Here is a 27,331-nt window from a genome sequence, read left to right as displayed (position 1 = left end):
TCCTCACAAACCGTGAATAACACCACAGACTGAATTAGACCATGAAATCTATACAGGTATATAAGCTTAAATATTCATCACCAACGTGCCGGTTAATCTCCCCGTCTTGCGACGCATAGTGTGTGAATTATGCTAGACTTGAGACGGGTGGAGCACGGCAGAGGGTGAATTTCTGGAACAACATTGCTTCCAAGCGAAGGGCAGATAAGACAGGAAGGAATTTTGTCTGAGCCGACTTCCTCAGCAGCCTAATGTTAAAACATTCAGTCGAGTCAAGTCAGAGCCGTCACGGCGTTGGCCAATCACGCGCCGTCGCGGAACTGTTCGCTCAGACCTGTCCTGCGAGGACATGGAACGGTGAGCGCAGTGGTCAGTTTCCCTGCTCTTCTTTGTCCCGGGGCAGTAATTAAAATGTCAGGGGCTCACTAATCGTGTGAGCTGGAGTGGGGCGCGTCGTTGGACAAGGCCGCTCTGTTGTTGCACGACGATGCCACCGGTGCATAATAAGCAAGAGGCTGACCCAGTGCCCACCCTGGCTCCTGTAATTGCCTTTTGTGTTGGTTGGCTGCGTTGCGCCTGGCAAGGCGCCAGGCCGGATGCCAGATCTGCGCGGGTTGAGCCCACCTCCGCTGTCAGGCCCGGTCCTGGAAAGCGTCTGTCCTCTCTGGCTGTGACCGAGGACTACAGCTCACTCGCTACGAATGCGTGTCACTGTTTATCAGCTGGACAGTCTCCGTCTGCACACGTGTTTTGTCTGCTTGTCTTCGCCCCCGAATACATTAGGACCAGCGCTAGAAGAGATGAGATTCTCTTTTATTCACCTTTTACTGGAGAATGTGTTTGTCTAAGGTCCTGGCTGCAAATACAAAAGGAAACCTTGCACAAGAAGAAAGCCCTCTTAACTGGATACATGTTTCCCTTCGCAAAAGTTAATGCTCCCCTCTTTTGTGTTCATACTATCCACTGAGTGTTCATTTCATGAATTTCCTTCAGTAGAGATGTATGTCTAATTTTACATTGAAAAGAAGAAAAAAACTGGTTTCCACCTCAGTGGTTGTTGTGATCAGCTTATTGACTATTGAGTGAATCTAATAAAAGAGGCTTTCACTACCAAACTATTATGCAGGTCTGACCCAGAGAGAGGTTTGTTTGCAGCAGTGATAACGCATCACCGCTCAACTCCATTGTGTTCACGCACAATAGAAGTAACGATTGTCAATTAATGAAACTTCATTTGGCGTAGTCTGCAATTATGCACACACACCACCATCCATAAGGCAGCACCTCATGAATATTCAGTGAGCTTCTGCTTAATATGCATGAGTGGGGTGTATGTATATAGGCAGTGGTGAAGCTTCAGCAAGGAGTAAAGGGAGGACTGACTTATTGAGGGAATGAGCGGGCGAGCGAGTGAGTGAGTGAAGGTAGGGGACACACACACTCACACTCACATGCGGGTGCTGGAGTCTGCAGCATCCATGTAAATCCATTTAGACAGACCCTTATCCTCAGAAAGAGAGAGAGAGAGAGAGGGGGGAGAGAGAGGGAGTGACGGAGCGAGATAGGGGGACAGAGAGAGAGCAGCCACATGTGAGCCCGCTGTGGGAGAGCCAGCTGAGGTCTCTCTCTTCCTGCTCGGCCGGAGGAAGGAAAAGGAGAGGGACGCTTCTCCACCATGGGATGCCGCCTCTGTACTCTGCAGAAGCCAGAGGAACAGTACAAACTGCTGTACGAAGTCTGTCAGGTAATGAAGACAGAGCTTCTGCTACTTTTATTCAGTGTACATACAGTGCATGTAAAGTAAAGGAGGAGCATTGTGCTATTTGAAGGGGCTGCAGGCACAGACTTTGCATGACTTTAGGATGAGGTAGGCTACTTTATGTCTGAGCATCACTGCACATGCTTTGTTTTGTGATTGTGGATGCTATTCTCACCTTGGTGATTGTAATGTTGGTTTGCCTTTGCTAGGCACTATAAGTTAGTGGTGTCTGTTGGTTGCAGTTAGTTTGTTGGTAGAGTGACAGCATGAAGGGCTGAAATGTATGCGTGGGGGGCTGGAGGAAGGGGAAGGGGGGGCTGGGTGTGCTTAGTACCCATGGTCTGTGAGCACAGGGTCGAGGCATGGTCACGCACTTTAGAGACAAGGAGTGCGCCCAGATCTGTGACAGACGACTGAATGTTTCCGTCCGCATGTGCAATTTCCAACCCACCTCCTCCTTCTGTGTTACTAAGTGCTGACTGTGGGGTTTCCAGTCTTTAACCCCAGTTTGACTTCTACTTGGGTTTATGTTTAATGAGCAACCACTTATGTGGCATGTTTTAGTTTTAGTTTTGTTTTGTTTTGTGGTGTGGAACTGTGGTATTTTTGCTTGGCCTGTCTTTTATAACGTGTGTTTTAATTAACTTTTTTTAAACAAAAAATAAGTTATTTTTCAATTTGTTTTCTTAGTGATTACTGATTAAATTGAGATTTGGAGGTTCAGCATGGAAACTGTGCTTGCGCATAGCAAATTAAAGCCCCCACAGCCCCAACACCCCCACCTCCCCCGCCCCACCCCACCCTTCCCACAACTTTGAAAGTGTTCAAAGAAGTATGCAGAATTGCACTGCCAGATACTTTAAATGCTGTCCAAAATTCTGTGAAATATTTGACCGAAAATTCATTAGACACACGTAGCCTAGTTTATTATCCCTAATAATTAGAGTGCTAAGAAACAAATCAAGATCTGCAATTGTGCTTTGCATCATGAGTCTTCTCTGTCTTCTGTGTCTCCTCAGGTGAACTGAACATCAGCATGTGTCCTTGTGTCTTTTTGTGTGCTGTAGTCCTTTTTGCCTGTTGTAACAGTGTGTCTTTAGCTCTGCTGGTGTACATTAGTTAAGCTGTCCAGCTCAGCTGATCATGGCATGAGGATTTGATTCGTTGTTTTCTTATTTATTGATTTAAGTTTTTTATGTATATTTTTATGATAAAAGTAGATGGATGGCATTCTGTGAGGAGGTAACAGGGTAAATCTCTACTTGTGAATAGCAGGGGAAGAAGTAGAGCACCCCATTATTTAACACGCTCTCTCTACAGTCTCATATTCCCCCTCTGTAGCAAGAGGATGGCAACACAGAGGTGTCTTCATCTGAAAGGATTTATCGACCAGTCACATTGTGTTTGACTGGAAAAATACTGTGACTCTGGCCTGTAGATTGAACAGAAGCCTTTGAATGGCTTTGCCCTGCAAAGCATTGATGATAGCATTAGGCTAACTTATCACCATGAAAGGAATGTATCTTCACACAGCACCTTTTCTGTGCTAGCCGTGAAAGACACAATATTATATTTGTATAGCTATAATCTCCAGCCCCATTAGTGAACAGAGAATGCGGGGCCTGTTTTTTTATTTAAGTGAATTTAATGAGCTGGCTTTTTTGCTTTTCCCTCTGTATTATAAAGAAAGAAAGCTGTTCTTTCACACATTACTCAAAGGTTCCGAGGTGTCGCCTGGTATTTCAGCATTCTGTCTTCAAAGTGCTGAGCTTTGATCATGCTTGGCTCTGCTTGGAAGACTAAAAGGTTTGCCTGAGACTGGCGGGGTGTGTTTTGTCATGCTAAATGACTTGTTTGCCAAACACAGCTAACAGATGATATGAGATGAGCAGGCATAGAAAGACTCCGTTGCCCTCCTCTATTTCCTTTGCTCAGGACAAATGTCAGGATGAGGCTCGGGGAGGAGGCCCAGACCCTTTGTGTCCTTACACTTGATCAGTGGCAAGTCTGTCATGCTATCTGTCAATTACCATTGATTGGCAGGCTGTTAGCTGACGGACCCATGCTGGCTGTCTTATGGCACTCCCTCCTCTGCCAATTACTCCAACAGGGAGCACCACCTGACCGGGCGGAGGACGAGCGAGACAAAGCCAGCCTGCTGCGTTCAGCCTCGTACCCCATTCATCACAAAACCTCGCCCTGACACCCCATTCCCCGTGCCTGTGATTACGCAGATAATGCTCAGATGCACTTGACAAAGTGCTCGCTGTTTGTGGCAGCCCTCTACTGTCTCAGCCGACAGGCCATAAAGATGCTGTAGAGTCCTGAAGGCATACTGTGGCCCCTTCTGATGAATTTAGGATAAGGCCCAAAAAAAATGCACAAAAATGGACTTGGGGAGAGATAGTTCAGCTGTGCAGGCTGTATGGTCGTGTATTTTAGGAAGCCATTTGTCCGGTTGTGAGATTTCTGACAGGGTCAAGGACATGTTAACATTGTACTGGATATATCCTTTAATTGGTGAATTAAGTCTTGGTTCCATTACTGCCTTTTGTCACTGGTGTCAAAGCCGCCTGTAGCATGCCGCTGTAATGAGCCGTATGGACACGTGCACATTCCGAATGTGACTTGTGAGCGTTTCTTTCAAGGTCTCTTCGTCCTCTGCACGTCAACTGCATTCTGCAGGGGTCCAGTGCACCGCCTCGGCAGGTGTGTAAGCCTGTGCCGTACTGTACGCTAAACGGTCTGTGTGCACCTCTGCTCACAGGAACTCTGTTGAATAGGACACACTTCTCCAAACGAGAGATGGCGTAGAGTGGCTGTGGGGGGTGGGGGGAGTGGGTAAGCCCCTGGAACAGGCAGCAGAAACAGGGTCTAACCCAGGCTGGGCTGTGGCCCTGCCACATACACAGATAATAAACATTTGCAGAGATGCTCTTCATTAGGGCATGTGGCACACTGCCAGCTCTCCCCTTTCACTTCTCTGGGGGTTTAATGATGCACAATACCTCTCTTCTTGCACATATACCTTATTGCTCCACAATCAGGCAAAACTGTAATAGTCACTTGGTTATTGTCACTGATAACAGTCAAACATTGTTCTTTTGCAACGGAGAATCTCTCAGTGAAGAATTGCCTTCCCCCATGCTAATTTGTGTTCTTTTGATTCTGTCGTAGTCACTGGTGCGTAGTCATCATCATTAGCTTCTTCGGTTTGCCAGGGGGAGTTGGCTTTTGACATGAAAATGCGGCTCTTTAGAGCTTTCTGCTCAGAAGCACGGCTTGCTAAGCCGGCATGTCTTCCGTAAAATTGGCAATAATGAATTGATAATTCTGCATTGTTTGCATATGCTGTGCGGCTTTTTATATTTATTTATTTTTTATTCTAACTTATTCTCAAGCAATTACAGTACACGGGACACAACAAAACTGATATCAACAGCAATGATTGCTTTCATGATGCGTGAAGTGGGTCCAAAGGCCACCTTTACAAAAAGAGTATCAGTGAGTGAGTTTTAGAGTCTGCCCGAAGGCCGTTCTCTGTCAGTTAAGATAATTAGAGCCCAGGGAAGGCAATGGGCTGAGACTGCTCCGATCTGTCTGTGTAAACTTGACCTCGCTAACTGCAGTGAACCCAGGGCTCCCTCTTCAAAGCAGGAAAGGTATGTGCCACGCAGAGCAGCAAGCTCCAGTGCTTCTGTCAGAGAGGCAGAGGTAAAGCGCTCCAAAACACTGTTTGACAGTCTGGAGGCTCCTAATCTCTCCTAAAGTGGCCTGTAATGGCCGTGGCGCCTGTCTGCGCCTCACAAGACCCCCGTTTAATTAGAACTTTAAAAAACCACAAGCCGGGCCGCTCAGGTCCTCCGGCCAGACACACTAACGGCGGTGCCGCTCCTGCTTTCATCTGCTCGCATCGCTTCTTCCGTCTGTTGTTTTTGAAATACTGTTCTGCTTTGTTTTTTTACTTTATTTTATTTCTTTTTTTTAGGGTTTTTTGTTTTTTGCTCGGTTGATTGTGTTGGGTCTTGTGTGTAATTCGGGAGCAGACGCTGAACAGATAAAGCAACGCAGGCCACATGTGATGACACATTTTTATCCACGGCGATGTAATTATGGAGCGTATATTTTCATTGTTGGGATTTTTAATGTGTGTTTACAGAAGTGAGCCTCAGATTCATTTTCTAAAGGTCCTTTGTTGCTCAGTACCCAGAACAGTTTTCTCTCTGTTAACCACAACATGAATTATCCACAGAGTAACATTAAATCTGTTATAATGTACACTGTGGAAACATTAAATATACTTTTAGGTCGATGCTGCTCTAGTAGTTTACTTAGAATTACATATATATTTTATATGATATTTTAGATGTTCTGAAAGATGACCATGCAAGGGTGACAGGCTGCTGCATGAGGTGCATGGGATTGGAAGCGGAAACTACTGGCTTGTCAAGAGTAGAAAAAGGAAGGACAGTTTTCCTTATCACAAGGGCAAAAAGTACAGAGGAAAGCTTTGTCTTTAATGTGGCCCTGACAGAGGCAGTGGGCTCCCTAATGAGGCTTGACGGAGGCCGGGTGTAATGACAAAGGGGGGTTACGCAGCACAGTCCCTTTAACAGGAGGCAGATTCACCCCTGCGCTTCCACATCTGCCTCACACCGGAGCAGCTGGTGATCAGCCACGGGGGAGCGCTCAGCGACGGCCCCTCTTCAGTCTGCCCTGTCACATGTCACTGATCAGAGTCACAGCGCCATGTGCGCACACGCACGCACAGCACAGCATCTACAGATTAATCACAAAGCAAAACAGTGCACACGCACAGCACAGCGTGTACAGATTACCCACAAAGCAAAGCACCGCACAGAGAGATGGCACAGTGTGGCACATCACTGCAGTGTGACATTTAGTGCACACCAGCACAGGCGGATCCAGTGCAACAAGTAAAAGCACTTTAGATCTAGCTACTGTAAGAGAAATGCACACCAAAAAGTGCACAAATATAATTTTATCTGATTATCTGTCTGAATTTTATCTGACTGTGGGATCACTAATTGGTTACTTGGATTGGTATAAAAATTAACAAAGGCACACAAAAAATGTAGAGTTTCATTCTTTAAAATTTTCCCATGTTAACCTTTGACAGTTACAAAAGAGAGGTCACTGCATGCAACATAATTGGCTGAGATATGCAGCGATGTGGCAGATTTATAGTTACATAGCTTATTTTCAAACTAAATTTTAATCTCATATCAAGGACAGAGCTGATTTATAGGGATTGCGTAAAACAGGTGTTACTGTTGATCAAATTTGTAATGATGAAATACAGACTGTCTTTTCAGGATTTATGCTGGTGATTTGTCACAGTGTGTAATGTTTGTCTATTAGATTGAGCTAACATAATGTTGCATTGTGCACTGTGGAAAAAACTCATACATTTTTCCTTTTTCTAATTAAGACTCAAAGCAATGCTGTCTTGGTGCCTGTCTTACAGTTATATCCCGCCAGTGAGAAGTACAGACGTTCCCATGTTCAATTCCATACCGCCAGCCAAGAAAGCATTTGACAGCAGCAGCGCTTGATTAAGAGAATGAATCAGCTTTGTACACATGTACCCAGTGAATACAACAGTGTGCCCCGCATTGTGCAGCAGGAGAGTCATGAATAAAACATCAGGACAGAGGGGTTTAAGCGCTTATTAAAGCGAACCAAGTCACAGCGCCTTTTTAAATGCGAGTGATGGAGTGCCATTATTGCTCATTATCAGTCTGCAGGCTGAGCGTACCCCATGTGGCCAATGGGAAGGAGCTCGCTGCTTCCAGGCTCCCTTATTAAGAGTTAATACAGGGGTCAGAATGTGTTTAAAATGGAACTGGGGCCAGTGCTGTGTTCCTTCGGTAAGCCAGGGCCTGTCCTGTATATTTGTAGTATTAGGGTAAGATCGGGATAACTGGAAAACACTAGTGTGTGTGTGTACATGGGTGCGTACGTGTGTGTGTGTGTGTGTGTGTGTGTATGTGTGTGTGACCCAGACCTGGGTGTATGGGGAGGGGATGTGTGGGAGGGGGCAGCCTTTTGAATTGAGCTGGGAAACACAGGCTTCCTGTCTGCCCTTGCGCTGATGACAGGGAGAAATGAGCATGTGTCCCGGCTGGTAGACGGAGATCGGGAGACTCTGAGATTGCCGCTCTAATAATGACCGGACTCTTCTCCCAAGCTGCTGCCTGTGATTTCAGCCCCGCCGGGTCCACCCCTGTCCCTCCCCTGGTCCTCTCATGCTCCACTCTCTACACGAGTCGGACAGTGTCTCCGTTCGGTGGCTTAGAGAGCTCCTCCTCTCTTAGAGAACGCACAACATCACACGGATACAGATACAGCGCTGCAATGGGTCTGAGTGAAGCCCGCGTTTGATTTTGAAAAAAATCTGAAAAGATTTGCTTTGATAAAGCACTTGAAGGAGTTCTCATCAAGAAAGGAAAGCAGTGCAGAGAGCCTGAAGGAAGTGATATTGATTTTTTTGAGGATAACTCAAATGTCCTTTGCTTAAATGAGATTAGGAGAGAGTAAATAATGGTGTTTTATTTCAGTCAGCTATGCCTATTGAATACTTTTGTTTAGCACTATTTGTTCTGCGTTCCTCAGTAACACAGCAGACTATGGTAAATAATGTGTTTCATGTGTTTCATGTAAGCCGAGGGGAGATCTGCTCTTTCAGAGAAACTGTTTCTCCTCAGTCAATGAAAAGATTGAAACACGTTTGCAGAGAAAGGCCATAACCAGCCTTAACAGAGTTGCATTGCGTTTTTTTTTTTTTTTTGTCAGAACTGTTAAATGTGAAAGAAAAGACGGATTAGCTGCTGTTTCAAGCAGAATTGACCCACATTTAGAACTCTTCCTCCACCACTCAACCGCCCAGCATCTCAAAGTATGCTTTCAAGCCTCAATGTTTTGTATCAAATCAGCCGTTGTGAGCCCCTCCCCCCCCCCCTCCCCCTTGTAAAATACAGACTGAAGAATTTGCTTAAGAAGTGTATCCAACCATAAAGAGGGACTTAAAGAAGAGCTTGTCACATCAGTGGCCAGGCGTTAATAGACTGCATTTCCCAGGGCTTTCACAGTTCTCTACAAGCGATGGTCTGTCCTGCATCTGTCTGGCAGCTCTCCTGTTCCCTCAGTCTCAATATGAAGCTGAGTCTGCTGCCATCCTCCAGGCCACCCCTCCATGAGGTGTAGAGCAAGCCAACACTTTGCCTCAGAATTCATTACAAAACTGTTTAAGTTGCCATTGTAAACCTAGCTTTATATATATTTTGGCATCTAATTAAACAACACTTTAAAACCCAAGGAAGGCATCTGGATGGACAGTCCCATTGGTAAATTAGTCACATTTGACTGGATGAGTACAAATAAACTAGCAATCTAAAAATCCCAGAATTTAGGCAACTCCCTTCTCGCCTTTAAAATTAGAGGAGCGAAAGTAAATGAGAGCATGATAAATCCGTATGAGCCTGTTTCTGGTTGTGTGTTCTCATGATGCGCTCCCTGTGGCAGCCTCAGCTGCAGCGGAAGAGGGCGGAAGCCCTGGCCGTGCTCTCTGGCAGCGGCCCCGCACATACCTGCCGCCAGGCACGGAGAACCCAATCAGCCAGCGTCTGCGTTCCGCGGTCCAGCACGGAGGTGGGCGAACACGCTGCCGTTCCCATCGGGAGCTCTTAATTAGCTTCCGGGACGACGGCACGGATCGTAACGAGCTTTGAGGACACGCCGCAGATGTGCGGAACTTTGACAGGGGTGGCAGGAGGGCAGGAGACGATGAGGGATGCTGTTCGCCACAGAGAGGGGAGAAAAAACCCTGTACATCTGCATAGGGTTGATGCAGGCCTGATATCTTAATTGAAGGAGGCACTGGTTCCCTATCAAGGCCTTTGAGTGATGGACAGGCTGTTGAATAAATTCCCCTTGTACCCCAACACCCGTAAGTACACAGAGCTGTGGTTTCAGACCTCATTGCTATTCGTCACTGTGAATATCACACACGGCCCTCATTAAAAGGGTTTACGAGGTCTTTGTCCCTGAATTGACTGCTTTAGCATAATGTCGTACAGGAGGTGACAGAAGGAGGTAGATGTTTGTGATTTGTTGTTTCAGTAATAGGGTAACCTTACATCATCTGAACCAGGATTTCTGCCTCGCTGACAAGCAAGCTTGTGCTCTTTAATTCTGCACTGTTTTCATTAATCATAACTGGTGATGTGGTGCAGCATAAAAATGTATCCCTGTTGCATGGTCAAGCTATACTATGGACTCTTGCTTTGAGGAGATAGACGAAAGGTAGGCTTTTTGCGCCATCTGTGGGGATTTCCTTAGGTGGGCTGACGCACGATGGGAGTCTCTAGTTTAATAGAGGTGCTGTGTGGTGTTAGAGAGCAGGGAGTTAAAAGAATGGGTTCAAATGGATTAAAAGTTGGGTTCAGAGTTGGGGAGTACGGCACTGGTGAGCACAGTGTTTCGGCCTCTCCCTGCAGACCTGTGTGGTGTCAGAGGTGAATTTAGTGAAAGGGGACCACGCTCAGCCAGTCCCCCCTCCCCCCCTCCCCCCCGGGTGGGAATGCCCCCATCGTGTGCACTCAGGCGCAATACTGTGGCCTCTGTGGGAGGGGGCGGGGCTTTATTCAGGGGTCGCTGCCTCCCGGGAACAGCAGGATTCCAGGGCAACAAGGCATCCGGAGTCCAGAGGGTGAGCATGGAGACGGACATAGAAACACATATATTCCTCCCAGATGATTCACACTGTCACAACTCCTGCTCCTGAGAGAGAGAGGGGGGGGAGAGGGAGAGGCAGAGAGGGGGAGAGAGGGAGAGACAGAGGGGAGTTGGAGGGAGAGAGAGAAAGAGAGAGAGAGAGGGAGTGAAGAGGGGGAGGGGGAGGCATGTTCCTTTTTGCCTGTGTACTTTCAAAGTTGGCTCTTGGTTTTTAATGAGGAAACAGATGCATTGTGTGCAGAGATGTATACAGACTGCATGTAGATCAGGGAATACTGTTCAGCATCCAACTTATGTGTCCATTCTTTTTCTGTAGTTGTTGTAAATCATATCTTTGCTAAGGACTTATAATTTCTATTAGTAAATATACTAACCAAATGCCTACATCTCCCACATTCTATACCTGCCATTTTATTATCACCATTGGCATTGATATCCAGTTATAGCAGTATTATACAATTGCCCTGAATTTACCAGTTGTACATGCAAATGTTGGAAGACATATAATAAGAATGTGGCTTATTTGACAAGTTTTGCTGTTTCTGAAGTAGAAGTGGAACTCATCTGGGATGATCCAATTATCCTTCAGGCCTGGATTAGCATTAATCCTTTTTAGTTATTAGTGAGCACATAACCTCTTCAAAGTTGGAGTGTGCAATTTCCATACATCCATCTTCACTTTCATTTCTGTTAATGTAGATATCAGCAGGGGGTGAAACATATTGGGCACTGGGTAAAAAAAGCGCCAAAATTCTCATGGTAATCTCAGAACCTCTAGCCGGATATTAAAATGAATGAATATAAATGAATGTAAACAATGCCTAAAACTGCGCAAGTGCCACTGTTCATAAACGTGGATGTGATTGACATTCCTGTAGTTCCGGTTGGGTAAGCTAATAACCATAAAGCCCTGATCTGGAAAGGAGAATGAGCACATGTTATCACTGGTCGACGATATCAGCCTTATCAAAAATGGCAGTACCCAATCATTGCCTCCCTGTGTGCATTCCACGGATTCCTGCGCGAAAGCACGGGTTGTGCGCTGTTGCGTCACTACATTTCATGTGAATTTTCAAGGGTTTCATCATTCCTGGCGGTAGCCTATTCTGGTCGGCGGCATTAGCGCCAGTGCGTATCTGAAATGAGAAAGAGCCTCGGGTGCAGATTACTTCTAAGCTCCCCCACATCCAGGAATCATAAATGGACAAATTCCAAATGCCATGCGGATGGCGAGCGGGACCCGGGGTAGCTGTGGGAACTCTGATAAGCTGAGGGCTGGTCCTCTGGGCCGGAGCGAAATCTGCTGTTAGCAGGTGGGTGATCTCAGCTCTAGTGTCCAGCATCTTAATGAGGTTATGTGACCCAACGCGTTAGCCTGGCTTTCCTCTCTGGTATTCTCATGGATGAGTGCCATTGGGCCGTTGGCTTTGATGAAGTAGTACAGCTTATTCACGCCGCTCTCCATTTGCCTGTATGTTAATCATGACAAAACGATTCTGTATACTTTATACCTGTAATGTTTTATGGCTTCCTTATCAAACTACAGTACCGGGCAAATGAATTTACGTGTGGATATGCATATGAATATGTTTTTTTTTTTCAGTTGTCTTAGTGAATGGAAGGTACATCCACCCATACCTGTGCTTCGCATTTAAATGTAAATTTAAGCTGTTGAATTGGACCAAAGTTACTGGTGCTTCCTGTGCTTTGTAGGTCTCATTAACCCATACTGTCAAATGTTTTTTCAAGATGTTATTAGAACTACTATACTTCGAATATCATGATGCTGCATAAATGCTTTGCACAGTGCTAATTCCTGCAGAGGAACTGTTCATGATTTTAAGAGTTTAGCATAACGTGCTAGCGCTTAGAGCAGTGTATGTGGTTCTTGGCACTGTTATGGCTTTGTCTTTCATCCACGTGTCGGGATAGGAGGCGTGGCCAGAACATCTCTCCCAAACAGCTGCAGCGCACTGTCATCCGTCATCGCTACAGCAAGGCGCAGGGTCAAGCAGCTCATCCACACTTAATTAGCTTCTTCTCTGTGACATGCTGTAGCCTTTCCCACAAATGAGTCTTAGCAGGTTAACATACTGCACACAGATAATCCTCCAAGGAGAGGCCACATTTTTCACTGGCCAGAAATTACTTAGCTAAATGAGGGCACCTCATTTCAGTTTGTCTAACGACCTTTATTAATGAAAGCCCGGCTCATTCTAATTAACGTCCCATTCTGCTTAGCTGTGCTTTGACCCGGTAAACCAATAAGAGGCATTAACAAGTTATCATACTTCTCATCATTGCTTGACTTTAATATTCATTAAGAAGTTAACAAAGAGCCTGTCTACCAAATCCTAATGTTGCTTTTTTTTATTTTATTTTGAAAGTTTTTTTTAAATTATTTTTCTCAGATGTTTGTCTCCTATTTTCTATGGCTCTGAATCCTTTAGTTAAAGGCAGTGCTAGCTGAAGTTGTTTGGCTAGGATTTGCTGAGGTACAGAACACACCAGGATAACGCAATGGAAGATCCTTGCAGCTGTTCATGGGCAACAAAAACATTTACTCGGCTGATGGAAGGCTGTTTAAACACTGGTCACTACTTTAGTAGACGGCCTACTAAACTGCATTGTTCTCTTACTCCTGAATCTGTGTGTGTGCGTGTGACATAGAGAGAGAGAGAGATGAGCATCACCTTGTCTGTCTTTATATGGCCTGATGTTATGAGCCCCACACAAAAACAAATCACCCCACATCGCCTGCTCTCTTCTGTCCCAGCGTGGTAACTCAGTACAGTAGGTCTTCAGTGAGAGACAGGAAAGGTCAGTTCAAGAGTCCAACCCCTCACGTCTTCAGTAGCACCTGTGATGAATGACTACTTTTGGCTTATTAAAGATAACACAGTGCCCATCCTTTTTCTGCAGGTTCATTTGTTTGAGCCTCTCAGTAGCTACTTACCCCCTCATTAATGCACTTATTGTGATGAGTTGTGTTCCCGTGTGGGTTCCTTTTAGTGCTGGAGCAAGGTCTTCTACAGCAGTCTAGAATGATTTGAGGTCTTGCAGGCTACGGGGAACCATGCGTTTGGAATGTCTGAGCAGCCGTTTTGGGTTAAGCGCCATAATCTGTAAAGCCGCACAACACGACCAGGGTGGAAAAGGCAAATATCCATTCAGCTCCGTGGAAACCATGACCTCATTGACCCAGAGGCAGGCTTTCAGGCCCTGATTTAGGGTCAGCTCATGTGATGTTTGCATTGACTCGAACTAGCCTGGACTATAGCAGTGCTGTTCCTGCTGCATTCTTTTTAAGGAGAGTTATTGAGCTCACTTATCACTGGCCACTGAGATCTAATGGCAGCACTTAATGTACAATGTGTTTTGTTCTTTCATTGGAGAATAAAGAAAAACAAATGACTGAATTAATAAATGTAAAACAGCTGATGTCACATAGCCATTCATTCATGCACAAAATGATCTTGTTTTTTCACCAAACATTTCTATCATCATTTTAAAATAAAGTTAATCAAAATTTTTAGGGAAAAACATAGCCAGTGTCTGTATATCACATGAGTTTGTTAACAGCGTTGTCCTGTGTGTGTGTCCTGTCCCCTCAGGTGAACGGGAAGGACCTGTCCAAGGCCACCCATGACCAAGCGGTGGAGGCCTTCCGTACGGCTAAGGAGCCAATCGTGGTCCAGGTGCTCCGCCGGACGCCCCGCCCCAAAGCCGTGAGCCCCGCCTCCGATGCCCAGGTGGTGGACATCAGCACGCAGACCGAAATCACCTTCCAGCACATCATGGCACTCACCAAGCTGCCCGCTGCCGCCACGCCCGTTGACGTGCTGGAGCAGTACCTGCTGCCGGAGGAGTGAGTGACACCTGTCCGTTATCTGGCTGTCTGTGCTGAGGTCCTGTGTGTTCAAAGAGGACAGACGGATTAAATAAAACCACAAGCGGACTTAAGCGAGTTACATATTCTGAAAAATGTGTCCTGATATGTCATGTAGCTTTTATACTGTAATATATGCAGAATTGTAAAATTGGAATTATTACCAGATTGACAATACTGTATATTTTCCAATCAATGTATAATACACTGTATAATACATTTCAAAATGCTTCTACATTTTCACGTGATTAGAGTATAGCTCTGCATGCCTCACACTGAATATGGATATAATGGACCGGGATGGACATGATCTTCTGCATTGTTACATAAATGAAAAATCCAAATGGGGCTTTATCAGAGAAACACACATGTCTGGGTCACTGGCTCCAGTTGGCTGCTATCTGTCTTATCTCAGAGCCTGTGTGTCACTGCCGTGTTGCATATGATCTTTTGCCTTGTGATGTCAGCATAGCCTCCAGTACTCGCCATCCCCGCATCACAGAGAAACAAGCTGGCTTTTAACTTTTCAAAACCTCACCTTTGTTGACAAGCTGAAGAAATCCTGCTGAAATTTTCATGTATATGCTCTTTATGCGTGTTGGAGCGCCAGAGTGGTTTGAAAGCCCTTACAGCGCTCCTCAGACCATCTTAGTCTTCAAACAAACTCTCTGCTTGTTAAGGAAATTAAAATCTGCCATTCTTTCACAAACTGGCTTTGCAGTTCATGCCTCGGTGATGGAGTCCGCGCAGATTATTACACCTGTCAGAGCTTAGGCCCTGGGCAGGAAGCGTAATTACGGCTTCTTCTAATTTGTGAATGCGTGACGGGCCAGACGTGACATCATCCTCCAAAACTCTGTGTGGCCTGCAGGCGAAGGACAGGACCCATTTATTACAACCCTGGTCCTGGAGGGCCGCACGGTCTGCCAGTTTCCCTCGTTACTCAGCACTTAATTTAGCAGTTAAAGCAGTTTATGACACAGTTAACTCACCTCATCCGTTTTTCTGGGTCTGATCTGGTTGCTCAGGTTTAGAAAAAAAAAGGCAGTCCCTGTGGCTCTCCAGGTCAGGGTTGAGAACCCCTGCCTGACAAGGTTCACTAATAGCCTGAGGAAAGTAATGCCTCACGTTCTCTAGTTTCCCAACAGCCTGCGTCAAAATCACTCAAAAACAGGATAAAATAACTAAATACCTGCATATTCAATCTGATTCAAATGCCTGTTAATAAAATGAAATTGGCTTATACCCTTGGGATCAGTTAGCTTGATGCCTGATCAGTTACGTGGGTGTTTTGCTCTCTTGGCTCAAGTTTTTGCTTTTTGTCAAAATCAGACCTGGGTCAAATACGTCAAATTTGTTTTGGATTAAAATACTTTTCTACGCTTTACTGATCTTGTCTTGTGTATTGGAACCAATTAAATACTCTCAAAAATTACAAACCCCCCTGGTCATATTGGCAGGCTCAATTACACCAGGCAAGATCAATAGAGCACAGAAAAGTATTTGAATCCAAAACAAATATGTATTTGACCCTGGTCTGGTCAAAATGTGTAAAACACGAGAGCAAGGCATTCTATGCTCTACCTTTTTTATGCATCAAACACTCCACATCCTCACAGTGAGGCTCATTGGCAATGAAACATTTATTATTGGATGATCTTGTAAAATTATCTTCAGTAGTGTATTATGGGTGTCTGAGGGTGTGTTGTTTCCTTGTGAATATTTTTATGAGATGATATTTTTTTATAGACACTCCCCGGGCCATGAATACTTCGACCCCAGTGACTTCCTGGAGGGCATGCAGCAGGACATGGAGAGAGAGGAGCTGGAATATGAGGTATTTATCACTTCTACCAAACACATGCATGCGCCTGCATGTATGCCTACACGTACACACACGCACCCAGAAATACACCACACACACACACACACACACACGCACACACATACACATAGACACACATACACCCGCAAACACGAAATACAGAACATTCTCCCACGTGTGGCCCATTCAGCCAGGAGCCACGTCCTTCCGACCCACCCGCCTCAAAGTGCCTTTGTTCTCAGTGTTCGGATACACGTGTCGTCTCTGTGCTGAGGCTTATAGGATATATGTGTTATTGATGAACTCAGACTAATTCACCCTTGTATTGAGATTAAAATGCAGACCAGACACCAATCGAGCGGGCTGTCTGTTCTACACTCTTGAGCAGATGCCAGACGGTAACATCATTATTTATTTGTGACAACAAATAATACATCTTTGGACAGAACCTACCCAGAGGCTCCGCACAGATCAGGGGAAGAAGATAATTGGATGACAGAGACAATGGGAGAGTGATGGCTAGCATGATGTATTTTAACAATGCCCAGATAAAAGGAGTGATGGAAATAAATATATATTTTAAAAAATGAAGGTTGTAAGGTCACCGGGCACTCACCATTAATAATGCTGTCCCTGACACGTGCCATAGGCTCAAGAGGTGAACTTCTGCGACTTTCGGGCAGATGAGCACTAGGCTGCCTTCCTCTGACCCCGCTCTAGACCTGAAGACCACTAAGGAACCTTGCGGAGATCCCACAGACAGAGATCAATTGTTGGCTCAGGACAATGACAAAGCCCTAACGGCCCCCTGCAGATCTGTGCTTTGTTAGGACTGATAAATGCTATCCCTATCGCTTCACTGAAACCCATCTGAAACCCCTGTGTACTGTAATGGAGATGCAGGCGCACCAGGAATCCCGTAGCATCACAGCTTTCTTTGAGCCTTTGTTGAAAAGGGCATCTTGAAACTGCCCGTTTGTTGTGAGATCATTGTTGTGAGTTGTGTCGGCTCAGCAGTTTGGGGTTGGCTGTTTGGTTTCATAATGGCATCCAACGTTTCCACCTGGCTTGAAATTTTGGCTGCTGTTCAATGGAACTGCAGCGTGTCTTTAACATCAAGGAATGAACAGGCTGCCATTGTGTCATTGTTCCTATCAGACTGAAGTAAAGTGTTAATGTGCTTTTCAGAAGATTGAGTGAACTCATTACTCAAAGTTCATGACTGAGCACACAAGGATTAGTTCGAAGGATCTGTTAAAGGTGCTAATGTACTAGGAAATAATATTGAAGAGATTTTGAAGATAAATCCTCTGAAATGAATAAAATCCCATTTTGTATTCCATACTTTATGCAAAGAACTTTTCCGGAGAGCCGGAAGTCTCATATACTGATTTAAGGTTCTGTGTAGTGAAGATGTATATGCTGAAATGGTTATGCATTCTCTTCTATTGTAGATATAGACATGTCTGTACTTGTTCTGTTATTTGTCTAGATGAAAATTTTTGCTTTTTTGTAAAAAAATAGAGTTAAGCCTCACTGGGGTAGTAGAGAGAGGAGAGGCAGTCTGTGTGCCTGTATCTAACAGATTATAGGTGCTGACAGGTGAGGAGTGGGAGAACTACTCAACCGCTGCCTGGCAGATGTTTCTCTGATATGTGAATAAATTAGACATCTTTCATTCTGTCACTACTCTCTATCTAAAACGCACAGCATCATGTTCCCATAATTGCAGGTGCGGTCCATTTTCAACAAGAGTGATTGCAGAAAACATTTTCTAGGTTGTTTGTCTTTTTGTTTTGTTTTTTTTAACCATGTGTGTTTGTGTTGCGTATGGTTTAAAATGTATGTCTTAAATTATAAGAGTTCCACAATTGTCCTTGTCAGGAAGGTGTTGAATTGTCAGTTTGAATGTCAGGATTGTAATTATTATAATTGTTAATTGTACTCTTCTGTTTCATCTTTTCAGGAAGTGGATTTATACAGAGTAAATATCCAGGACAAGCTGGGACTGACAGTTTGTTACAGGACTGACGATGAAGATGAGACTGGGATTTATGTGAGCGAGGTGTGTTGCAGAACAGCATTGTGGGTAGACTAGAAAGCTAACACAGCCTCAACACTTTTTTTAATGTAAAGTTGGTCAACCGTGAGTACATAGTGATTGAAAGGGGACAAATTATTGCACACAGAGTGTTGGTAGAGGGTAAGGAACCAGAGCTCGATTTGTTTAGTTCTCCATTTATTGGCTTATTTTTGCCAATTTTTTCCTTTGGTTTGTTTGTTTTTCTTTGCTTTTATGTGACTCTTTACTTCTTGTGTGTGGCCCAGATAAAAACAGTAGCAATGTATTAAACACTTGCCTCATTAGTATTTGTGGTTTATGAAGATTGTTTTTGGCTAGATTTTTGTTTGTGTTTTATTTATTTTACTTTGGTCACCCAGCACATAATTTACTGCAATCAATACACTGGAGATACTGTGAAAGAAAATGACTTCAATTAATCAGATTTAAATAGACAAACAGCAACTAGATATTTGCCAGACAATGTTGAAAACAAGCAAACACCTCATATGGGTAGGGCCTAATTTTTCATGAATAGTCATTTTCAGATGTCAGGAAGCTCTCATATGAATGATAGCCATTTATCATGTTGGAAAGAGGCAGATTATTTTCTGGTACATTCAGTTCTGCCCCAGGAATACTAAATGTTTTTATGCACAAACATTATAAACACGTGAAACTTACACTGAAATAGTATTCTCAGCCAGTGTTCCGATTATATAATCATTTAGAAATATTATAGATTTAGAAGTAACAGATTTGTTGGCAACATTTTATTTATTTTATTTATTTTGTTAAACCAAATGAATCATTAACTCCTTTTAAAGATTACCGGTGGTACCATAGCATGTTTAATATCAGTTATGTAGATAACAGGGTTACTTTGCAATCCATCCTTCTCTACCAGTAGAATCTAAATACCCTGTACATTTCAAATCCTGGACATATAAATATCTTTGAAGTCATTGTTATGGTTAGGTATAAATGTATTTACACATAATTGTTCTTTTTTGTTTAGATTGATCCAAACAGCATTGCTGCAAAGGACGGCCGGATTAGGGAAGGTGACCGCATCATCCAGGTACACTCAGCTTCCATCGTTTGAGAGTAGCTTTCGGGATTCTGTTTCCTCAAATATGTGGCTCATTTTCTTTTCTTTTTTTTTTTCCCACTGAAGATCAATGGGATCGAGGTGCAGAATCGGGAGGAGGCAGTGGCATTGCTGACCAGCGAAGAGAGCAAGAACGTCTGCCTGCTCGTGGCTCGACCGGAGATACAGGTACATCTACAGAACGCGCATCCACTCGCACACGCTGTGGAGAAAGGAGCTTTCACATGGATATACAGGGCTTTTATCGCTGAATTTACTTCCATAGTAGATAACCTTGTCAGTGGGGACTCACATTGCTAAGATTTTATCATTTGTGGGGTTACAATTTATTGTGAAACGAGACGGGTTAACTACCTAGCACAATGCGATGCTGTACCTGGGATGTGACACTGTAGTCAGTCGTACACAATAAAGCAGGTTAAAAGGACGTTGTAGTATGATTTACATTGTGTGTGGGCTTATTTCCATTGCATTATCTCTTTATTATTATACTAGTATATTATTTATACATCTGGGTAATATAGAAGCAATTTAGGTTCAATTCCTTGGGTAGATATACAGTGACTATACCCCACCATGATTTTGACAATGAAACTAGCTCCCAAACCACTGCTGACATCGCTTTCTATCTCACTTCTGACAGCAGTGACAGAGACTGAAGCTAAAGGCCTTGAGGAAAGCTAAAAGTCTCAGCCTCTCACTTCCACATGCAACTGCACAGACAAGGGGAGTCTGATAGCATGAATGTAGCTTTTGGCCCAGCAGACAGATTTAGCATGACAAGCGTTAGGCCATTACTGAACAATGCTGAGTCATAACATTTGGAATAAAAAGACTCCCTCCTGTCTCTGTCTGTGAATTCATGGTCAGCTTAGTCATTCACATTTGGCTGCTGTGGAAGCTGAAAAGCCTGCGGTTCTTTGAACGCATTTCCAGATCCCTTCCTGGTTTGTTCAGGGGGAGTTGCTGGGTGGTGCCTGTGACAGCAACTGTGTGTGATTTTGATTTGCTGAGAGTGATGATCTGATGTGCTGTCTCTGTGGACCAGCTGGATGAGGGATGGATGGACGATGACAGGAACGACTTTCTGGATGACCTCCACATGGACATGCTGGAGCAGCAGCATCACCAGGCCATGCAGTTCACTGCTAGCATGCTGCAGCAGGTAAGCTAGGGTGCTTTGCCCAGAGTAAAATAGTTTCCTGGATCCACTGCTAGCATGTTGCAAGAAGTAGCACAAGGTCGGCCAGCAGAGGATGGACTTCCCCTCTATAGCTGGGTTTTCTTCCCATTGGGGAATTTTTTCTCCCCACCATCCGTGTTGCCAACCGAGCTACTTTGTGGCTAGATCTAACCACTTTTGGCCTCCCCTAGCAACTTTACTTTCCCAAAAAGCACATTTTAAAATGTACTCAGAGATTTTTGCAAAGTTGCTGACTATGTCATTTCTAGCCATACTATCAACAGAAAAGTTGGAAAATTTGAATTTCCCACTGTTCCTCCAGTCTGCTATTGTTCTCTCACTCTTGTCTGGTGGGGCGGGACTTATTTAGAAACCACAATTTACTTTATGTTTAAGTACCTGCACATTTGAACAATTAAATGGCCATCAAAGTGTCCAACTCAAAAATGCATAGTCAGAAGTACAGAAGGCCAGATAGATGTACTTTAATAGAAATACTTTGTTACTGTACTTAAATACATATTGGGAGTATAGCCTCCTTGAGTATAGCCTCCTTGAGTGTTTGCATTTTTTTTACTTTCACTTGTACTTTCTTTTTCCTCCCCCCCAAATCTGGCAACACTGTTTCCAATGCAAAGATTAGCTAGAATGCGACATGGTGACTGCACTCTTCATTCCGTCCTGGTCTAACGCAGTCACAGGTTATAAATCCATTCTTTCAACAGCGACAGAACAAATATGAATTATTGCATGAGAGTGTGATTAGTGCTGGTGAACAATCATTGCCACGATGATCATTTTCAGATGCGCCCATTGCAATTTCGTATAGATGCACCAATGGATCATGGTATAAAATATTACCCAGCATAGTCTTGCAGACAAGCCACTGCTATCCAGGATAACATTACCCCAGATACTAAATCACAGAAGACCTCCCATGTATCAAGGCAAAAGCAGATTATCAGATTATTGTCTCAATTTATCTTCAGACAGTATCATCAAGCCTAGGTCTCCTTGTAGCCCATCTCCTTGTAGCTCATTCTCTTCTTTTGCAGTTTTCCAAAGAAATAAAAAATGGAAAAAGGAAAATGTGCCCACAGCCATAATTATATCAGTTTATTACTTCCTATATTGTACATTGATTTGATGTGTTCATGCATTGCTGCAGTCTAACTTATGCCCTCAAGGAATGTCTTGATTAAATGAGTCACCTATGATCCAAGTGGCTCATAGTTCGATGCTGCACAGAATGCCTGAAAGATGAGAGTTGCAACCTCAAATTTGTTGTTTGCATATAAATTTATCTTAAGCCATGTGAGTTTGCACTCAGTATGCGTGTGTGTGTTATCACTGTGTGTTTGTCTGTTTGTGTGTGTTAAGGCGGTCAGTTGATAGATGTTGTTACTTGTTAATCTGGTGTTCATTCCTATTAAATCCTTAAATTCCGAGACAGTGCCATTGAGTATGAAATCACTAATTTTGTTGTTCAAAACATAACACATTGATATTAAAGTCTTAAAATGTGACAGAAGAAAAGCTGCCTGCTAGCATTGGTGAGCAAATGCTTAGCCATAATTGTCGCACACTACCCTTATACAAAATGAAGCTGTACTTAAAGTTCTGTAAACCTTTCTCTTTTGCATCTACATTAAAGCTAACATGTATATTCCTTTAAAGATCTGTGCTCCATTGTTCTGGAGCTCAGTGGGGTTTCTGACAAGCCTATCATGACACCTGATACTTAAGATGGTTGTGTGTTTGGTTGCCGTGTGTGTGTGTAATGTTTTAAATATTTTGACTGTCTTTCATTTGTTTCAGAAGAAGCGGGAAGAAGACGGCGGGACCACAGACACGGCCACCCTCCTGTCCAATCACCTGGAGAAGGACAGCGGGGTGGGCCGGACGGACGAGAGCACGCGCAACGACGAGAGCTCCGAGCAGGAGAACCTGGGCGACGACCAGACCACGTCCTCCAACACGCTGGGCAGCCGCAGGAAGCTGGCGTACAGCCAGGACACGCTGGGCAGCGCCGACCTGCCCTTCAGCAGCGAGTCCTTCATCTCCGCCGACTGCGCCGACGCCGACTTCCTGGGCATCCCCGCCGACGAGTGCGAGCGCTTCCGCGAGCTCCTGGAGCTCAAGTGCCAGGTGCAGAGCGCGGGGCCGCACGGCCCGTACTGCCCGGGCGCCGAGGGCGACGGCGAGGGCGTGGACAAGGAGCTGGAGCTGCTGAACGAGGAGCTGCGCAGCATCGAGCTGGAGTGCCTGAACATCGTGCGGGCGCACCGCATGCAGCAGCTGCGCGAGCAGTACCGCGAGTCCTGGATGCTGCACAACAGCGGCTTCCGCAACTACAACACCAGCATCGACGCGCGGCGCCACGAGCTCTCCGACATCACCGAGCTGCCCGAGAAGTCGGACAAGGACAGCTCCAGCGCCTACAACACGGGCGAGAGCTGCCGGAGCACGCCGCTCACGCTCGAGCTGTCCCCCGACAACTCCCTGCGCCGCGGCGACGAGGGCGGGGCCGAGGGGGCCGCCGCCGGCGCCCGGCTCCCCAAGCCCCTGCTGTCCCCGGTGCAGGAGGCCAGCCCCACGCGGCCGCGCCCCAAAGAGGCGGAGCCCTGCCTGCCGCCGGACGGGAAGGAGGGCCAGTCGGGCGAGGCCGGCACGGCGGGGAAGAGCTCCGTGCTGCCCCAGCCCCGCTCACCCTACAAGCACGCCCACATCCCCGCCCACGCCCAGCACTACCAGAGCTACATGCAGCTCATCCAGCAGAAGTCGGCGGTGGAGTACGCCCAGAGCCAGATGAGCCTGGTGAGCATGTGCAGGGACGCCGTCTCCCCCGGCGACCTGGAGCCCAAGATGGAGTGGAAGGTGAAGATCCGCAGCGACGGGACGCGCTACATCACCAAGCGCCCGGTCCGGGACAAGCTGCTGAAGGAGCGCGCCCTGCGAATCCGCGAGGAGCGCAGCGGCATGACCACGGACGACGACGCCGCCAGCGAGCTGAAGATGGGCCGCTACTGGAGCAAGGAGGAGCGCAAGCAGCACGTGGTGCGGGCCAAGGAGCAGCGGCAGCGGCGGGAGTTCATGAAGCAGAGCCGCATCGACTGCCTGAAGGAGCAGAGCGCCGCCACCGACGACAAGAAGGAGCTCAACATCATCGAACTCAGCCACAAAAAGATGATGAAGAAGAGGAACAAGAAGATCTTCGACAACTGGATGACCATCCAGGAACTGCTGACGCACGGCACCAAGTCGCCCGACGGAACGCGAGTGTACAACTCCCTCCTGTCCGTCACCACCGTGTAGGTGGCCCCTCCCCCTTTATGTAACGTACTGTAAATAGGACACTACCAGTTGGGGTAGAGATACCTGCCTCGTTCAATGCGGCAACTTTTTTTGTAAATATGAAGCAAGAGGAGCCTTTTTCCGAAGGAACTTGAGAATCTGCAGGTGAAGAGACGGTTCAGAGAGCGGTTTTTTTGTGAACGGTCTGTGAAACTTTGAAGGTGATATGAAAATGTTTTCACGTGCTTTTCAATAGCCTTTCTACCTTTGTACTCATTATTTTAAATAATATGTAAAAACAAAAAAACAATTCCTATGCCTTTTTTTTTTCTTTTGAAATCTTGCGCAGGTTTTTCAGCAGTGGAAAAAATGCTTGCCAAGAGTAAACAGCCAACATTTATTGGAATTTTTTGAAACAATTATCTTTTATCAGTATTTTACGGTTTATGCATAAGTTTTTCTTATTACAAAAACAGAAATATGAAAAAAAAATTGCTTCAAGGTCAACACAGGATCGTTTATTCGGACGGACTTTTGTAAATTTAACAGAATTTATCATTTTTTTAAGCAAACAGCTTTTCAGTTTGTTGCAGAATAAAGGAAGGTTTTTCCTGAAGGTATATCATGCTACAAATGGTCAGATTTTTTTTTACAGATGCTAACTGACGAAGTAAAAGCATTTACAAATGGTCTGATCTTTTTACAGATGCTGAATGACGAATTGAAAGCATTACGCATGTTCAGAAAGAGACAAAGCCTTTGTCATGCATTTGTTAATATCCAAATCTTTCTGTGTTATCAAAACCCATTGTAGTGGCCATGCCTTAGTAAGACTCCATGTATTGAGCAAAATATTGCGGCTTAACAAATTCATAGTTAGCAACACAATTTGATGTCTTGTAAAATGAGAGAAATAATAAATTATTGTTTTATATTTGATGAGCTTTCAAAACGGTGGTCCAAGTTTTTTGTGTGTTTTCTTTTTCATATTCAAAATTGCTTTGATGATTAACGTGTGGTCTAGAAGGCTTGCAGGATTGACGGCTATACAGAATGAGATTAGTACATATTTGTGAACCTGCCAAAACAGTGTCCAGTTACCGATCCTGGACCATGGTAACATTGAACCAGTTTATTATATATGCAGGAATCTGTGACAGGAATCTGTCCTCCTTTATTGAGATACCTCATATATACCTGCCCATGAAAAGATTCTGTAGTGGGATCTAAAAAGTAACAGAAAAAAACTAAAGTAAATCAGGAAGAAGGGCTTATTGCAACTTCACAAATACCAGACCTGTGTCATAGCCCACAATCCACAGCGGAATTTTTGCTACATTAATTACTTTACATAACTCTCCTAAGTGGTCATGTAGTTCTTTAGATACAGTGTATTAGGGGTCTAATGCTTCTCCAGCTCCTTGGAATGCTTCATACTTAGGTTTTTGGGTCACAGTTTCAAGTTCATGTTTGATAAGTTTGAAAAGCTAAACCTGGGGACACAGTTGATGTAATAAAAACTCGAAGGCTATATTCCTGAAGAAAGGGGTGGCTGTGTAAAAATGGGCTTTCAGTTTGTACAAAAAAACAGTTAAAATATATTTTCATCAATCCTGATGAAGCGATTGTTTAAAGGGAAAGTGAGTGTTATGAATGGAATTAAATTGCTTCTGCCACACAACAAGCCTGTGGTTTTGAATCACTGCACATCTTTGCAGGAGAGAAATAAAGACACAGTGATAAAGCAGAACAGTTTTTTTGTGATAGCTGTTGGGGTTTACCATTTTGAAAGCTAACTCCTACAGTATGAGATAATTATGTGAGGTTTTCTGCTTACCATTGTGATCAGTATTGTACAGCAGCTTTTTTTCAGTAACCTTGCTGCTGTTTTTCTACAATTTAAAAAGCTAATTAAGTTTGTTATGTCTTTATTTGTGCAGTCTGAAAGCCTATTCACACAGGCTTAGTTTTCCTGGTTTCCTCAAGGTGTTTTGTCCCATAGTGTATCTCAACCTTGGCATACTTAGTCATTTGTTTGAAGGTTTTTTAGGAGTATAAGCCGTTTTTGTTTTTTGTTTTTTTTTTTGCGAAGAAAGAGGAGTTTAATTTGCCTTTCAGCACGCAAGACTCCATCAATGGCCAACCTAGATGTTATGGCCCCTGGCCTAAATTCCACTGAATTGTATTCACAATTTTACAGAATGGAAATCAGTGATCAGGTGTAAGGAAACGTTTGGCCAGACTGGGATATCCATTTATCCAAGTTTGCTGCAATCATTCATCATTACTGGCTTCCAGGAATAAAAAATATCTTTGTCTCCTCTTCCAAATAAACTGTTTATAAACAGATCTCATGGATCTACAGAGTTCACAGGAAGCTGATGACAAATCTCAGGGGTTTCTTAAGGTGCACTGACAAAAAAGATAAAATTATTAGGAACAGGGGTTAATGTCAGGAACAGGTGAGTTCACAAGAATTTACACACACTCAGGTAAATAAAAAGTCGATAAATACTTTAAGGGCCCCAGGAGAGCCAGTCTTGTGTGAATCAGTGTTGTCTCTAAGACATTGCTGCATCCCACATAGCAGCAAATCAGCATAAAAATCAGCATAGTGTGAGTGTAGAACTGCCTTTGGTGACACTTCTTTGCGTGAGGACTGGAATTGAGAAAATACAGAAGAATGCAAGGCTCTGGTTTCATTAGGCAGATGAATGGAGTTTATTCATAGCTGCTAATGTCTCCTGACTAAGAGGAGAAGAACAGAAGAGAGCCCCATAGACAATATCAGGGAAAGATAAGTTTGACCAGTTTAATATTAGATAGCACCATCCAATCAAGGATTGCTTCATCCTCTGAGGGTCAGTCAGAATGTATTGGATTTCGACAGACTATCATTCAACACTAACTCTGGATATTTTTTTTAATCAGAAGATGGAAACATTTTTATCCCTGACAGTAAAAGATATATTGTAAAAAAAAACGGGCTGGATACAATATTAGCAAATAAAAAATATAATGTAATGAGCATGCTCCAATCTCCCTGAGAAACATAGGCAAAGACCTTACATTTACATATTTTCTGGTTTTGAATGGAAGCTTTGATTGTTAAGTAGAAACAATAAATCTAGATAATGCACACAAGCACTATTGAGCTCAGGTCATATTTTGCAACGTCACGACCCATTGCAGTCATTCCACACCGAAGCTTGTTTTGGCAGATGCGAAGCGGCGAAATAGCAGAGGACGGTTTCGATCCATCGACCTCTGGGTTGTGGGCCCAGCACGCTTCTGCTGCGCTTCTCTGCTCAATGAGGCCTGTGATTAGCAGCAAACGGTTATTAGAATATGGAGGATAGCTCGGTGAGTATGTAAAAGTGTGCGCATCACTGCTTAAAAAAAAAACAGAAAAAACGACGTATGTCACATGCAGATGTCAACCCATATGACC

General features: G+C 44.4%; 1 protein-coding gene across 4 annotated transcripts in view; it reads left to right on the top strand.

Annotated features, from left to right (window-relative positions):
* pdzrn3b (PDZ domain containing RING finger 3b) overlaps positions 1 to 24,819 on the top strand; it is an 89,021-nt gene extending 64,202 nt beyond the window's left edge. For 2 of the 4 annotated variants that reach the window (XM_035386732.1, XM_035386729.1), the window contains 7 exons: positions 14,131 to 14,384; positions 16,155 to 16,242; positions 18,197 to 18,295; positions 19,311 to 19,373; positions 19,470 to 19,571; positions 20,452 to 20,568; positions 22,405 to 24,819. In XM_035386732.1, the coding sequence (XP_035242623.1) occupies positions 14,131 to 14,384; positions 16,155 to 16,242; positions 18,197 to 18,295; positions 19,311 to 19,373; positions 19,470 to 19,571; positions 20,452 to 20,568; positions 22,405 to 23,901 (2,220 nt within the window). In that variant the 3' untranslated portion in view covers positions 23,902 to 24,819. Of the gene's footprint in view, positions 1 to 1,385; positions 1,745 to 14,130; positions 14,385 to 16,154; positions 16,243 to 18,196; positions 18,296 to 19,310; positions 19,374 to 19,469; positions 19,572 to 20,451; positions 20,569 to 22,404 lie in introns of those variants that run through there. The other 2 variants (XM_035386733.1, XM_035386730.1) reach the window with 2 other exon arrangements.
* Positions 24,820 to 27,331: the final 2,512 nt, after the last annotated feature.

The sequence above is a fragment of the Anguilla anguilla genome, chromosome 13, assembly GCF_013347855.1.
Source record: "Anguilla anguilla isolate fAngAng1 chromosome 13, fAngAng1.pri, whole genome shotgun sequence".
Taxonomy (NCBI): Eukaryota; Metazoa; Chordata; class Actinopteri; order Anguilliformes; family Anguillidae; genus Anguilla; species Anguilla anguilla.
The sequence above is the reverse complement of the archived record's forward strand: the minus strand, read 5'-3'. Positions and strand labels throughout refer to the sequence as shown.